Genomic DNA, 14743 nt, shown 5'->3' on the forward strand with positions numbered 1-14743 from the left:
GGCTCCATAAGCCTTGAAGAGCTTTCAAACAGAAATGCAATGAAGCAGTGTATGCTGACTTTAGTATCACATTTAATAGATTTGTTACTTTCTTCGTCCCAAAGTAAAGAATGCTTTTTTTTTACCTGCCATCAAAACACAGGTCCTGGTGGCTGTACCCTGCACAGCTCCACACTGACTTTTCAACTGATCTGTTTCCCCTGCCTGTCTGCTTGCTCTCTCATCAGTGACAAATAATAAACTGTCAATAAATAAATGAAAGAAAAAATAAATAAAACACAGGTCAGAGACCTCGGAAACGCAGGTGTTTGACACGTGCCAGTTTCCTGCAGTTACCGTAAAGCCGGCGCGCGGCAGAGGTCAGCCCTGCCACCCACCCTGCTGCAGACCGTGGTGGACACAGGCCAGTGGTGGGGTCGGTCGGTCTTAACGCAAGTGAACTGAGGCTTCCAGGTCATCATCAGCCTTTTTCAAAAAAGATCAAAACTCTTGTAAGCCCCCTTATAGCAGATACCTCATGAAAAAGAAGAATTTATCTTAAAGATTGAGGAGTCAGTATCGCTCTCATTTGGAGAATACCTTGAACAGCTCTGGTTAGGTCACACATAAGGTGGACGCTTCCAGGAACTGTGTCACGACGAGTTCCCGGGGCTCGGTGATGTCCCACAGCCGGTCTTCTCTGGATGTCTTTTCCACATTCCTATGAGGGATCATTCTTGTCCCTATAAATGGCCAACTTTGATTGTTACCCAAAGTGTCAGATATCACCCTGGTTTGATAAGTAATTATCCAAGAAATGTAAGAATCCCAAAGGTAAAATCTGGTTTACTAACTTTTAATCATTTATCTTTCAGAAGTTATGTTTCATGGCAAGAACTTGGTAGGCGTGATCAATCAATGATATAATCAACACCACTTTAATACATACAGCATTTTCCTTTCATGGATTTCAAACTGAATTTCTGCCTATTGTTTTGCTTCCAATATTCTTGGTGGTTAGAGAGAGGGGAAAGTATTTTATTCTCACTGCATAATAGATGGTAAAACCCAGGGAAACTGACTGAGTTTTCCACTAACAGTGGGCCCCCGGATCTCACCCAACGCCCCCGCTGTCCACGGGACTCAGTGACGTCATCATGTCCCTGAGCTCCCTGAGGTGACTTCCCTCCCCTTCCTGTTGCCCCGTCTCGGTCCCTCCTGTCTTCAGTCTGGCTCACGCCCCACCCCACTAATGCACCACTTCTCCTTCATGTTAGCATCATGTTTTCCACATATTCGTTCTCTCTGGAGAAGAGGCAGCAAACATATCTCCTTGCAGAAGTACTTAGGTGCACAGTGTTTTCTGCAAAAAAGGGTATTTGATAAGTATTTGAATTCCCTGAAGTGTTTCAGCCTCTTTGAGATATAAGCAACTTAAACATCATAGAGCTCTGGGATTCGTTTTTACATTTTATTGCTTCAAATGCTTCAAACTATGGGAAATCTTTGGTAAAAATAAAGACAGATTTTTCACAATAACTTTACATAAAGCATTGCACAACAATGTTCTTCAATACACATGAATATAGGAATGTTCAAAATCCTCAGTGAGGACATTATCTGTACAGTATTTACAGTTCTTCATTTCAAAACAAAACTTTTCATAAACATTTATAATATTTCCTAGGTCCTTACCACATATTAACATTTATATTTCAATCGGTATTTTGTACTTTAAAGTATTTCTATTCTTATGAAAATAAAAACCAATAATTAATAGAAGTGGTTTTTTTCTGTTGCCTATGACAGCATCCATCCATTCTGTCTACTTCCCGGAAAACTAGAGGGAGGTAACTAAAATAAAACCCACATTGTTCTCGGTGAAGCCCTCTGCGGAAAAGAGGAAACGCTGCATGTCTATTATCACAGACATTTCTCGGTGGCTGATTTTCAGCGCAGACTCACACCTGACCCGCCCTCAGTGGGTCCACGTGCGCTCTCAGCTCAGGACACAGCTCAGTCAGCAGCAGCTCCATGAGCACCTGAACCAGTAAAGAAGGAAAGAAAGAGGAGAAAATGTGTTTTTTCTCTAAGGGTTTACACAAATACCTACATTTAGGAGTAAACTCTAATTTTAGGTCTGAGATTATCCGCAGTAAACAAGTTACTCTCAAGGCAATGGGATTCATAGTTCTTTCGTGGCCATCAGCAATATTTAATACTGCCAGCTCTAATCGGACAGATGACTGGGAAACAGTTTGCTTTGTTGAAATGGGAAAACCAAGTAGTCATGTTACAGACATCAGAAGTCAGAAGAGACACGCGGCATGAGAACGAGAAGGATACACCCACGGGGGGCACTTTTTTCTTTTCAACCACATGTCACAAGCAGACAAACAAAAATGAAGCAGAGAAAATGGGTTCAGAGTTGTAAGTCATACCACTGATTAAGGATGTAAAGAATGAAAGCCTGCCCTCATGTGAGTAGAAATGTAAAATTAAAGAAACAGCCTCTGGCAGGCGTTACATTACTCACATATAACAGGTGCTTATTGGCTCTTGTTTCTTGCAGTGCGTTGAATATCTTTATTATACCGTGACGGGCATTTTGCTGTCCAACAAGGCTCTGAAGTGTATCTGAAAAATTAAGTTTATACGCTGTGCTGTCACTGATGAAGTGCACAATGCACAGATATTCAGTGAAGGAGACAGTATATAACACGCAAGCAATAAATAATGGCACTGAGGTCTGAGGAATGAACGATCAGTTTTTTCAGATGTTTAAAGGGAAAATAACATTATTTAGAATTTTTCAACATAGATATTTATACAAACTATAATTTTAATACACTGCTACCTAATTAAAAATTTAGCATTCAAAACAGTGTACTTCAGCATGATTTTAAAACCCAAAATGTATTATCTGTTCTAAAACATTTTTCTAGTTAAAAGAATTATAAGCAGTACTGTTCTTAAGATTCTCAGTACAGCCCTGGCTGATGTGGCTCAGTGGATTGAGCGTCAGCCTGTGAACCAGAGTATTGCTGGTTTGATTCCCAGTCAGGGCACAGGCCTGAGTTGCAGGCCAGGTCCCCAGTTGGGGTCGCATGAGAGGCAACCATATTGATGTTTCTCTTCCTTTCTCCCTCCCATCCCCGCTCTCTAAAAAAAAGTTAAAAAAAAGATTCTCAGTATAATTTCTTAGCAAGGCGCAACACACAATTTTCTTTTTTTAAGTGTGATCATTTTTTTCCATTGTAAATAGTGTTTCCTGAGAGAGAGAAATGAAAAGCACCTTAGAGGCTAACATTCCCCTCTTTATTTCTGTGCTTTTAAAGATCAGAACCCAGGCCTCACCTGGAATGTTTTCAAGTAGTTTCTGCTGTGCTTTCTGTTTTGTTTCCTGACTTTGCTCTTCGCTTCTGATTTTGGTCGGTGGCGCCAATTTCCCATGTGGCCAGAAAGCATCCCGGAACACGGTGATGTAGTAAACCAGCATTTGCTCACTGAAAATCCAGTTCACTGTGTCCCGGATTTGTCTTTTAAGAGAAAAATATTTCTTGGATGAGGTTTTTAAAATTTTTCATATTCTGTCCTCAAACGGCATTTCATCAACGAGGAGGAATAAACTAGGAACTGGGTTTTTAATCTCTGGCTCAGAGAGTTGTTTTAGTTTTGGCAACACTGTGTGACCACGGACCCCTGGAGCTCGCGTTTCTTCTCTGTGGCGCTCACATCTCTGAACGTCTGCCAGGCGGCATCTTTTCCTGAGAGGAGCTTGCTGTGTTTAAAGCCTGCACCTGCTCTCACTGTGCTTAGTACTTGATATGCTAATTTCTCGACCTGGTACCAACTAAAAACATCAATCCATGAAAAGACAGTTAAACGTGGTCTGAAACATCACTGAGTTCTTGAGGGCCGGGGCAGAACCAAGTTTCTCCCTGTGTCTCGGTGTTGCGGTGGCAGATAGGGCCGGGCAGAGTCCTCTGGCCCAGGGCACACGCGCGACCTGCTCACGAGGCCAGAGAAAAAAGATTCCCTCTCTCCACCAAGTGAAGGCCTCTTGAGAGAAGCGTTGCTATCTAGCCATTTCAGATTTCCGTGGGAACAACAGTTGGGCACAGTTATAAACCAATGGCCTTTATCTGTAACCCAGCTCTTCCCCACAACCCTGTTTCATCAGTTATGAGTCCAATTCTAGCCGATCCTAGGACCTAGGCTGTCAGAGACAAACACAGTTGGAAGGGCCCAGGAGTAGCTGCCATAGTTGTTTGTTGGGAGCAGGAAGTCTCTTTGTGGAAAAAAGGAAAAGAATCATTCAAACTATTAGTGTCAGAAAGACATGGAATTTCAAACTCAATTCATGAATAATAAATTTAAAACCCCTTCGTAAGAATCTGACTTCCCACCTGGATTTTTAAAGGGACAGTATAAGGTTCTCAGAAAGAGTATCTGAAATAGATATTTAAGCCCAGTATTTTTCACACAGTAACCACTGAAGTCTAAACACTGATGAGTCAAAACTCCTGATTCTGTTGGTAACAGCACGTCTCCTCTGCCACTCCCCTAGATTGCTCAGAACGTACATTGCAATTCAATCTCATTAATTTAATGGACTTGTGATGTAAGAGAACCTGCCCACCTGCCTGCCAGCCTCAAAACAATCTGCATAGAAAGGCAGACACCTGGCTGCTCTCTGTCATCTTCCGTGGGTTACTCACGGATACTACATGAAGAAAGGAAGGAAGAAAAGTTCCATCTGCAATTTAAAATCAGGTAAGTGATGCTTACGGAAGGCCCGAGTCTGACTTTCTATGAGCCAAAACCATAGGAAGCTTCTGATGCGCTTCCGGTATGTGGAACCCCAGCCGGTACAAGGCACATTCTGCTGCTTATTTTTATGTGACATCATCAGCTAAAGGCAAAGAAGCAAAGGGCAGGGGCAAGGGGCCGGGGCTCCATAAATCCTCCACTGGATAAAAAAGCCATTGAAAGGAAGAGCCTGGGACTCTGCTCAGGGCCTCTCCTCCAGCCCCGTGAGAAAAACTGCTCCGTGTGTTCCCACTGACAGACCACAGCTGCTCATGTGACCATTCAGCGCCAAGATCACATTGTATTTAAGGGCAGGGAGCGCAGGCATGATGTGCTGAAACTGGGAAGGAAAATATGTCATCAAGCCTGGAGCACTGAGAAAACAGGGCCATTCGGGAAATGTCTTTATCCAACGCTTGTCAATACTAAGGTTAAGACTCTGACTCAGACTGAAACTGTGAGGGAAACAGGCCACTTCTCTGATTAAAACAAAAGCCTGGTCTGAGCTGAAGAAATCACCAACACCAATTTTTAAAAATCTTAGAAGGAAACGGAAGTAAACTTTGGTTTATGGCCACAAGGAAAATATATTCTATTTGCAAATGAATAGAAAGATAACATGTTCTTTATGTTTTCCATAAAAATTTATGATAAAACTATGACATTAATGTTGTACATGTTTGACAGCTGAGTTTTTCAACTGGAAAAATCTGATTTTCATCTGAAAACATAGTTGCTACACAACAAAGTGAAGTTTCCCCTTATTGTTAGTAGCTGACTCACATTTTTATTGTGCAAGAAACCATAATGTTTATCTCCTGAAGAACACTGGGTACGGGGATAAACTGTTATGTATACAGCTAATGTAACATTAACACACGCATGTGGCCTGTAACAGTGTTATGTGACTCTCAGATGTTAACTAACAATCGGGACATCTGTGCCAGGGCTGGCCAACGCTAAGATGACTGACGGTCCACGCTGCCCTCCCAGGACACACCTGCCAGGGGAGGCTCGGCCTCCTTTCCCCTTGGCTGAGAGTCTAAGCCTTAACATGATTCCCATCATGTGACACAAAAACACTGTGCCCAAGACACTCAAACTGGTCACCACGACCCCGAGCGATCTTTACAGACAGATTCTTCGGACCCTCGTCAGCCAGGACGCCGGAGCTAGCTCAAGCTTTTACCATCTCGTTCCCCTGTGCATTCCATGGGAAAAATGCTTTCAGAAACCTGCTTCCCTATCCAGTCTCAGAATCGTATCAGAAACAAAAAGGGAAAATAAAATACCTTCCATTAGAAAGATCACTCACTACTACTGTGCAGGTAATTTGACTATTAAGGCAAAGAATAGGCATGAATTCAAACATTCATTTCGTGCAACTCACTTGTTGATGGTTCTTCCAAAAGTGACCTGAACGAGAGCGATCAACGTTCTTCTCACCCATTTAAACACTAAAATACAAGCAGAGGAAAAGTATTATCACAGAGTGCTACAATCGTGACATTTTCATAGCTGCACCAAGTATAAATTTTATCACTTAATCTGAGTCCTGGCACCAAGCCAGGACGATGACAGCTACAGAATTTGGGTCTAAGTTAGCAAACTTCCACCCCAGAAAACTTCTTACGAAGCTTTTCATTGTCTGCTTAGCAACCGATAGGATGAAACTTAGCGTTTTTGCAGCTTTTCAACGCTTGAGCAGCAGCTGAGCCAACAAGAGGACATGATCGTCTTACTTCCTGTGTCCCTGGGCTCCTGGCAACAGGTCTGGTTCCCACCAGCAGGGGGTGCACCTCCTGTTTCAGATTTCCGTCTGGCTTGGGGCCCGGTTTCCTAACACACGGAATGAGGAACGTGCGCAGTCGAGTACTGACGAGCATTCTGAAACACTCTTGAGTTGCTGGGTCTAGCTGCTCCCATCTGAGTAGCAGTTTGTAGAGCATCGTGTACTTCTCTATATTTTATGCCGTTGGGGCAGAGCCCGGATCCGAGGGAGACGTGATGCGGCCCTCACCCGAGGCCACGCTGCCGCCTAGAGCAGCTGGCACAGGTCCCCTTCTCTGGGCCTCAGTGTCCTCGTCTGCAGAAGGACAGTGTCAACATGTGCTTTCTGTGCTCTGAGGGTCTTGTCCGTGTTTTGTGTGCGAGAGTGCTGTGAAGGGGTCTACAAATCTAAACTTCCGTTACTAACTCAGAGACTACAGGTACGACATAGGAATATAATAAAAAGAAGGCAGAGAACCGCTGTGAGCGTACTCTAGGTCTGCCCACTGGAAGCTACGCCCAGCTCTCCGTTTACACATTCACCCTCATTCGCTGGAAGGTCGAGCTACTGACGCAGCAGCGAGTGACAGGCCCGAACCGGACAACGATGGAACCAGGAGTCTGGGGCCCTGTACCAGGAAGAAAACCTAAAAGGGGTCTGTTCACAAACTCCTCGGTGGGAGGGAAGCCACACGCGCAAAAACCAGCGATTCACGTGGACTTGGTACTGGACTTCAAACATTCTAAGGTCGTGTCTAACTTTTTTAATGGATCTACATGTGCAGTTAAAGTAGTGAAGTAGCAGTGTTCTTCCTTCCAGGAAGGTTCAAGTCATGGAGTTGGGACCATGCCTTAAATTAGGGCACCTTAAGTTGTTGACAGCATTCGGGGCATGCGGCCCGCTTGGGGACCTACTTGCTGAGGCGGGCACGGAGGCTGGGGAGCACGGCTGTCAGTGACGACACCTAACTCTGCCTTTCCAGGGCAGGAGAGGCAGCTCAGAGCCAGAGGGTCGGAGGACAGGGCAGCTCTAGAAAGGGCTGTCGCCTGAGCGACTGTTCATAGGCTTTTAAAGGGCTGTAGTGTTACTGGTCCCTTTCTGTATATTTCAACTAGAACAGAAAGGGCTGTACTCCAGAGTCTCATCCCTGATAGCTGCAGACTCTTTTTTCCTGTCTTCCCCACTCCCACCCCACCCCCAAAGCAGCCCCAGTGACTCCTTCCACGGGCTCATCTGTTCAAAGCCACAGAGGCAGCTGCAGCAACACTGGGATTTTGCTGATGGCAAAGATATCACATCTCATTATAGATGATGTTCTATTTTTTCCCCTCCGGAATGTCACCAGCCAAACCAAATGGGCTCCTGAGCAGGCACATGAGGGAGGAGGTGCCCGCTGCAGAGACAGGAGGCTGAGCCCGACTCAACCCTGACAGAGTCACCATGTCTCCATCTCTGTACCCCGAAGAACACATGACAGAAGGCTAAGAGGATGCTTCCTCCCTTTTATCAACGCTGGGAAACCAGGAGGCTTCAGAACGTAACGGGCCAGACTTCACCGAGGAAGAGGCAGACTCTGGGTGGAGACTAGTGTTTTCTGACTGTGCTGAACCCAGCGGAACGGCTGCACACGCCTTCAAGTGTCCGAAATACATGATGGCTGCAGCTTCTTCATCCGAAAAAGTCTTTACTATTTGGGTGACATTCCAGCATATGGATATCTCTTAATTTGTCCCCCACTTCTGAAATTTAGCTTGCTTTCAACTTTTCAATATTGATATTATGCTAAAAATGAACACCCTTATTATAAATCTCTGCCTGTGGTTTTGCATTTAGTTGTGTCTCTTGCTTCATGCGAGTTACATTTTTGGAGCCCTGATATTATCAATGAACTGAAGGAAGAATCTACATCAGATATATTTCTGTTTCCCCTACAGAGCTGTACCTAAAACATATGCTCCTCAAATGTTTGCTGACTGTTTAGACTTTGGCTTAGGCAATGAAAAAGTTCAATAACCAAGATAATTCGGGCACTTGACATTTTCTCGCCTACTCATTCATGAGTGCATCCAGCCAGGCATTTCACCGATCACCTCCTATGGTTCGGGCTTTAGAGCAGATACTGAGGATTAGAAGACACAGACATGCTCAAGTTTATAAGAGCGCCTGAAGTCTTTTCATCTTCTAATAATTCTTAAGTGAGATTACGGGACATGTAAGAAGGGATGCACAGCCCCACTTCCTATATAAGACCAGCTCCCAGCCCACCTCCTGTGCCCCGAGGGAGAAGATGCTCCCCTGAGCAGACAGAGCCCAGGACAGCCAGAGGGCTGCTCGGTGGTATCACTGGGCCTCGCAAACTCTTGCCCCTCTCATGTGCTTCCTCTCCCGGTGGATCGTGGGGCCTTCCGGCGCCATTGCATCTCCAGCTGGTACTGCGGTCCCAAGCGTGGCCGCATGCTGGCCTCCTGATAGAGAGTGTTGGGGCTGTGGGAGGTGTGGGTGGGCTGACTGTCCCATTTAGTTAGGACTCAAGAGCAAACCAAGTACCACAGTTTGACCTTTCACCCAAGTCCTGCTTTAAGAGAGGAGCCCTTGTGTGGGTCTTGACAAAATAGTATTCTGATCCTGTTTTTGCTCTTGTTTCTTCCAAGCGCAACTGTGGAACTACTGGAGGAGGATCCCTCAACCCGGGCACTACTGTCTTCGCGGGGAGGGGCTCACCTGGGTGCGGGGACGGGCTCACCTGGGTACTGGGGGAACCTCAGCAACAGCTCTGGCTGCACCCTTTGGAGGCCAGTAGCACCATCCTCCAAGCTGTGACACTAAAAATGTGTCCAGACAGTGCCAAGTGTCCCTTGGGGGACAAAATTCCCCCACTCCACTGCTAACCACTTCTCACGGGACAGAGAGGTGGCCGGACGTGGGACCGAGGCAGCCCTGTCACCCCGGCCAGGAAACTACCCTACCAGCACCCACACCTCTCCGTCAGCAACGGCACTCTCCCCCTGCTGTGGAAAAAAATAAATGTTTATGCCTGTTGGCAATTAAGCACTGAGACTACGCTAAGTCACGTGAACAGATGGTCCAAACAATCTCCATCTCTGTATTCAGAGGGACAGCCTACGTTCCTGAGTACAGAGATGGTGTCTGTCTTAAGGCTGCATCGTCAGATCCTACCACGCTATCTGGTTGGTCCTTAGGAGTATTTGCTGAATGAATGAGTGAATGAATGAATGAATACAAATAAGTTTGATTCAGAAGTAAAGGGATATTACATGTGTGTGTGTGTAACCACTTAACCAGAAAATACCGCTCCAGAGTAACAAAAAGGCTTACTTCCTCGAAGTTCAAAAATCTCCCCAATCAACATGAAACATGGTTCAGCCAAGGAGTCTTTCCTCCCATCCACATCATCACCATAATCTGACAGGTCACTGTCCTCCTCTGTCTCCTCCTGGGGGTACAGAAAAGCCAGGTCACTTATCCACCAGAGTGGTAGGTTGTTCTCCTTTTTCAAGTGTGAATTTCACATGTGCTAACATTTCACCCTCACATAATCCTTCAACTTTCCTACATGGAGACATCTATGCATGATCAATAACGAGGGGAAGAAGGATCTAACCTCAAGGGAAATCTTGGTCTTAAAGCTTTATTTCAAGGTTTAAAATAATTGTGAAAAACCTCTGTCACTGTATTGATAAGGAGTGAAATCATCATACAACAAAAGTTTTCTAATCGTTTTTAGTTTTAAAAGTACAGTGCGGTGTGCAGATGGGGTTTTGTTGGGTGGTACACTTGAAACCTGCATGGTTTGATGAACTAACATCACCCCAATAAATTCAATTTAAAACAATTAAGGCTTTTTAACTTAAATGATTTTAAGTTCATCGGTTTTAAAAATGTGTATTTTAAAGTAATCTAATCATTTTTAAAGCTCCGATTCAAGCTTTTATTCTGTACTTCACCTAGTCTCATTTCCTGATCTGCACATCAGCAAGTTTCAGCGCAAAACTCATCCCATGCCAGGCATCAGGTCAGCGCCAACAAGTGTGATGTGGAGCCAGACTCTGCATGTCCCACAGCTCCCTGCGGAGACTGACAAATGTCCATGTAGCTGTTTCTACAAGTAGGTGAGACTCTGTGATCAAGGTACAAATGTCAGGTAGCGGGAAGACAGCTGAGAAGGTCCACTCTACTGTCTGCAGAGGAGTCACAGCTACCGTTGTGGGACCAAGCCGAGGGCTAATGGCAGGACTCTGGGCGACTGGATAAGCAGAGGAAAGACTGAGAAGTCACAGAGGCAGGAGGACACCCCTAACTCTTCTCAGCTTTGCAAGAAGTCCAGCCTCAGATGCTGCAGAGAGGCTGAGGGAGGTGGAGAGGGAGTGACGCCACTGGCCAGCCACTGTCACTCACCTTTAGAGGAAAATGTCAGTGTCTGCACATCCTGAGGGGGCGGGAATAAATGGGAGGCACTGGAGCTGTAAGCCAGCTAAGTGCAGACAGCCGTTCTGCACTGGGCCGTGAAGAGTGGCAGCACAGGGACTGGGAAGGACGCGGGACCACACAGTGTGGACACCGATGTCTCCTTCCAGCTCCTTTTCACTGCCAGTTCCTTCTGCTCAAACTCACCAAGGCGCGGGGCCTCTGGCAAGGAACTGAGGAGATGCCATTTCAGAGGTGGTCTTGTACAGTTTGCTGGAGAGCCAAACACAGGGCTTCCGTGGCCTAAGTGAGTTAGGACCCTACTCTGGAGGCAAGCCTGAGGTCCAGAACACAGGGTGACAAACGCCTGCAGTCTCTGGTTACTCATACATATTCCTTGACCCGTACATATCACTGCTGGATTCACCCTGCTTCACAACATTCCTTGGCTTTTTATCCCCTGCAAATTAAATCTAGACTCCTCAGCCCCAACTGCCTTGGGAGGGCCAGAGGGCCAGGCACTTGGAACTCCACACTAATGGTCCAGGCTTGGGTGGTAGACCCCACGCTCACTTAACTCTTAGTTTTACACTGGGTTACCAAATTCCTTCTTCCCAAGATGCCATTAAAGATTTTACTTATTTATATTTAGAGAGAGGGAGAAGGGAGGAGAGGGAGAGAAACATTGCCAGGGACCTGGCCCACAGCCCAGGCCTGTGCCCTGATAGGGAATCGAACTGGCAACCTTTTGATTTGCAGGCCAGCGCTCAATCCACCGAGCCACACCAGCCAGAGCTCTCTGGTATTTAGATACCAATGGGATTTGAGGCTCTCCCCCCCAGCCCCTCCAGCAGACCAATGCCTGCCGTCTACGGAGCACTGAGGGGCAGAAGTCTGAGCTGAGACTGGAGACTGAAGGAACCCATGGCCACCTGAGGCCCCAGCTGGACTCTCCCGTCCCCTCATGGACACATTTGCCAACGTCAGGACCCAGGAGCGGAGAAATGGGTGCGTGACACTGGTAGATGCGGGCGCCTCCCCAGCCTCCTTTATAGCCAGGGTTTATAAGCGCAGATGCCTAGTGACCAGGTAGGGAGCCAGGGAACTACGTGGTAATGGGAGACCCCTTCCTGTCTGAAGGGGGAGCTGGCTGCCTCGTATAGGCCCCCCCATGTGTGTTTTTTCGAAGCCACCAGGCAAGTCTCTAATTCGCATGACACTTACTGGGTGTCCTACAAATTTAAATCCTGACACTGTCTCCCTGGAGATCAGCATCAGATGCCACAGGTCGAGGACTCGGGCCTACCAGACTGCCCCTACTCCCAACACCAATTGCAAGTCCAGGCTGTCTGTCACCTGTTCTTCTGGCCGACCGGCTCTAAATCAGGGTTCCCGTGACCCCCTCCTTGGGTTCAAGTAATTTGCTAGAGCGGCTCACAGAGCTCAGAGCAACACCGGCTTACACCTACCAGTTTGTTATCAAAGACATCGCACAGGATGCAGATGAACACCCAGATGAAGAGGCCAAGTGTGTGGGAAGGAGGCGGGGCCTCCATGTCCTCTCCAGGCTCACCCCCTCCCAGCGCCCCCCCACGTCCATCACCCTGGACGCTCCCCGAACCCCGTCCTTCCTGGGTTTCATTACCTAGGCCTTGTGGATGGAAAAGGGGCCACGCACTAAGCCCGACAAGCTCAGGGGAAGCCCGCCTGGTGGGCCTCACAACCCCCAAGGCCAACGTCACCACACAGGGGGGACTGAATGTAACTAAAAGCCCTTCATGGTGGTCAGTCTGTGTCTTCGGCCTGTAGCTTCCCTGGCAAAGGTTAATCTTCAACTTTGAAATCGTCTGTTGTCTTTGTGCCTCTAAGATAACATATCTCTGAAAGGTCAAAGTAATCGTCCAAGGCGCAGCCGCTGGCTCCAGGGTGCGAGACCACTGTCCTGTGGCTTCCCACGCACCACCTGGGGGTGCAGTGACTGTTAAGGACCCTGTAACCACCAACGTAAAAGTTTGTGTCTCTGCATTTTACTTTTTATCCGATCTCAGATTTCCCAACTTTGCTTTTTCCTGCCTGCCTAACCACCAACGGATTTCACGGAGCCCTCCTTACGTCTCCTCCGTTGACGCTAATGAATAACAAGCTGCAAAACTGACACTTTCTGGAGCATTTTCTCAAGCCGCTGGGATTTTGCTTCCCAGTAACCATCTTCAGTTTGGCTCAAATAATCTCTTTTAAGACTTAAAATATATACAGCAGTCCCTCTCTATATCACGGTTCACTTATTGCGGCCTCACTGTATCGCGGGATTTTAAAAAATATTATGTTTAATTATTTATCATGGATTTTTCACTATATCGTGGGATTTTGTAGTACTTTACTGTAAATACTAAAATAAATGTAAGGTTCCTACTTCGCGGATTTTCACCTGTCGCGGGGGGGTCTAGAACGTAATACCCACGATAAGTGAAGGATCACTGTATATATAAAATAAAAACGAATCACTCCGCAACCTGGCAGGACCTTGCCCCCGTCCATCAGTCCACTGCAGAAACCCCACCGCCTCCCCTCAGCAGAAGCTCCAGCCCCTTCATAAAGCCCGGCCCTTCCCGTGGGGACTTGCTAGTCCGCCATCCTACAGGGGTTCCTAAGTACTTCCCATCTGCGTCTCGCTTACCTACCTATTCTTAATCCTTCCATTTCTGTATCTCAACGCTTCCAGGCGGCCTGGAGGGGAGCACAGGCAGGTGTCCATGTGTGACAGCGACAGTAACTGAAAACGGATGCCTCTGCCTTGCCCCATTAGTAGCAGGCCTCCAACCAATCTGTCACTTCGAACTGCCTTCCGAAAGACACCTGCTTAAACACGCTAACAAGTGGCACAGACCCCAGACAGCTCACCTCCTGATGGGAGAAGAAGTCCCGAGGCAGTCTCTCCAGAAACGAGGACAATGAGAAGGTGGCCTTTTTCCCCGGCATGTCAATCATCTTGAGGTAGTCAGGAGAGGGGCTCAGAAAGGCATAAAGTGCTTCGCTCTGATACAGCCTCTCATCCGAAAGTAGGCTCTGCGGAAGAAAGGGGGGTGAGAGCCCCTCCGTGGGAGTGTGTGCCACGCAGCCACCGCCCGAGCGGTGAAGGTCACTTACTTTCATCCTCATTCTGAGCCCAGAGCCCCTTCCCTGTCCCCCTGGAATAAACTGTATTAGACGAGTCCTCAGCGAAGACCGTGGCAAACCACCGTGTCCCGGAGGCTGCAGCGCCCCAGTCCTTCTGCTTGTGGGCGCTCCTGTGCAGATAGCAGAACTCGCTGGTCTGCACGGCCCAGCACAACAGAGGATCCGGCCTTTGCACCCGGCACACGGATCCAGGGACCACCGCCTTTGAAACTCCCACTCATTGGTTTGAACAGCCTGCCCATCTGCGCAACGCCCAGGGTCCCACTCCACCCCGCTCTGTGGCCACGTGCAGACTTCGCGCAGCGGCTGGAAAAAGGACTGTGGGCTGTCACCCGGTGGCAGCGCGCGCCGGGCGGTCATCTCGCTCGCGGCCACCTTCCAGGTGCTGCTTGTTTACACAGTTATGGAACTGGCTCTCCCGGCCCTTCACCTGGAAACTTCCTAACCTCCCTTCTGCACTTATCCGGCCTCGGGAGAGAGGAAAGGAGAGCATAAATCAAGCTTATGTACAAGCAAGCGCTACCGAGAGGGAAGACAGTAAAATTAGCAGGGTTAGGCATCTAGTATTGAAGACACAGA

At 47.5% G+C, this 14743-nt stretch overlaps 1 protein-coding gene across 3 annotated transcripts in view; it reads right to left on the reverse strand.

Annotated features, from left to right (window-relative positions):
* Positions 1-1436: 1436 nt before the first annotated feature.
* The window catches only part of SNX25 (sorting nexin 25), an 87557-nt gene continuing 74250 nt past the window's right edge, over positions 1437-14743 (reverse strand). For 2 of the 3 annotated variants that reach the window (XM_090258760.1, XM_090258759.1), the window contains 6 exons: positions 13889-14053; positions 9899-10016; positions 6182-6248; positions 3337-3518; positions 2516-2616; positions 1437-2021 (listed from right to left, as the gene is read on the reverse strand). In XM_090258760.1, the coding sequence (XP_090114886.1) occupies positions 1941-2021; positions 2516-2616; positions 3337-3518; positions 6182-6248; positions 9899-10016; positions 13889-14053 (714 nt within the window). In that variant the 3' untranslated portion in view covers positions 1437-1940. Of the gene's footprint in view, positions 2022-2515; positions 2617-3336; positions 3519-6181; positions 6249-9898; positions 10017-13888; positions 14054-14743 lie in introns of those variants that run through there. The other variant, XR_016507500.1, reaches the window with a different exon arrangement.

Source organism: Furipterus horrens, unplaced genomic scaffold (genome assembly GCF_987537825.1).
Source record: "Furipterus horrens unplaced genomic scaffold, mFurHor1.1.pri manual_scaffold_12, whole genome shotgun sequence".
Classification (NCBI taxonomy): Eukaryota; Metazoa; Chordata; class Mammalia; order Chiroptera; family Furipteridae; genus Furipterus; species Furipterus horrens.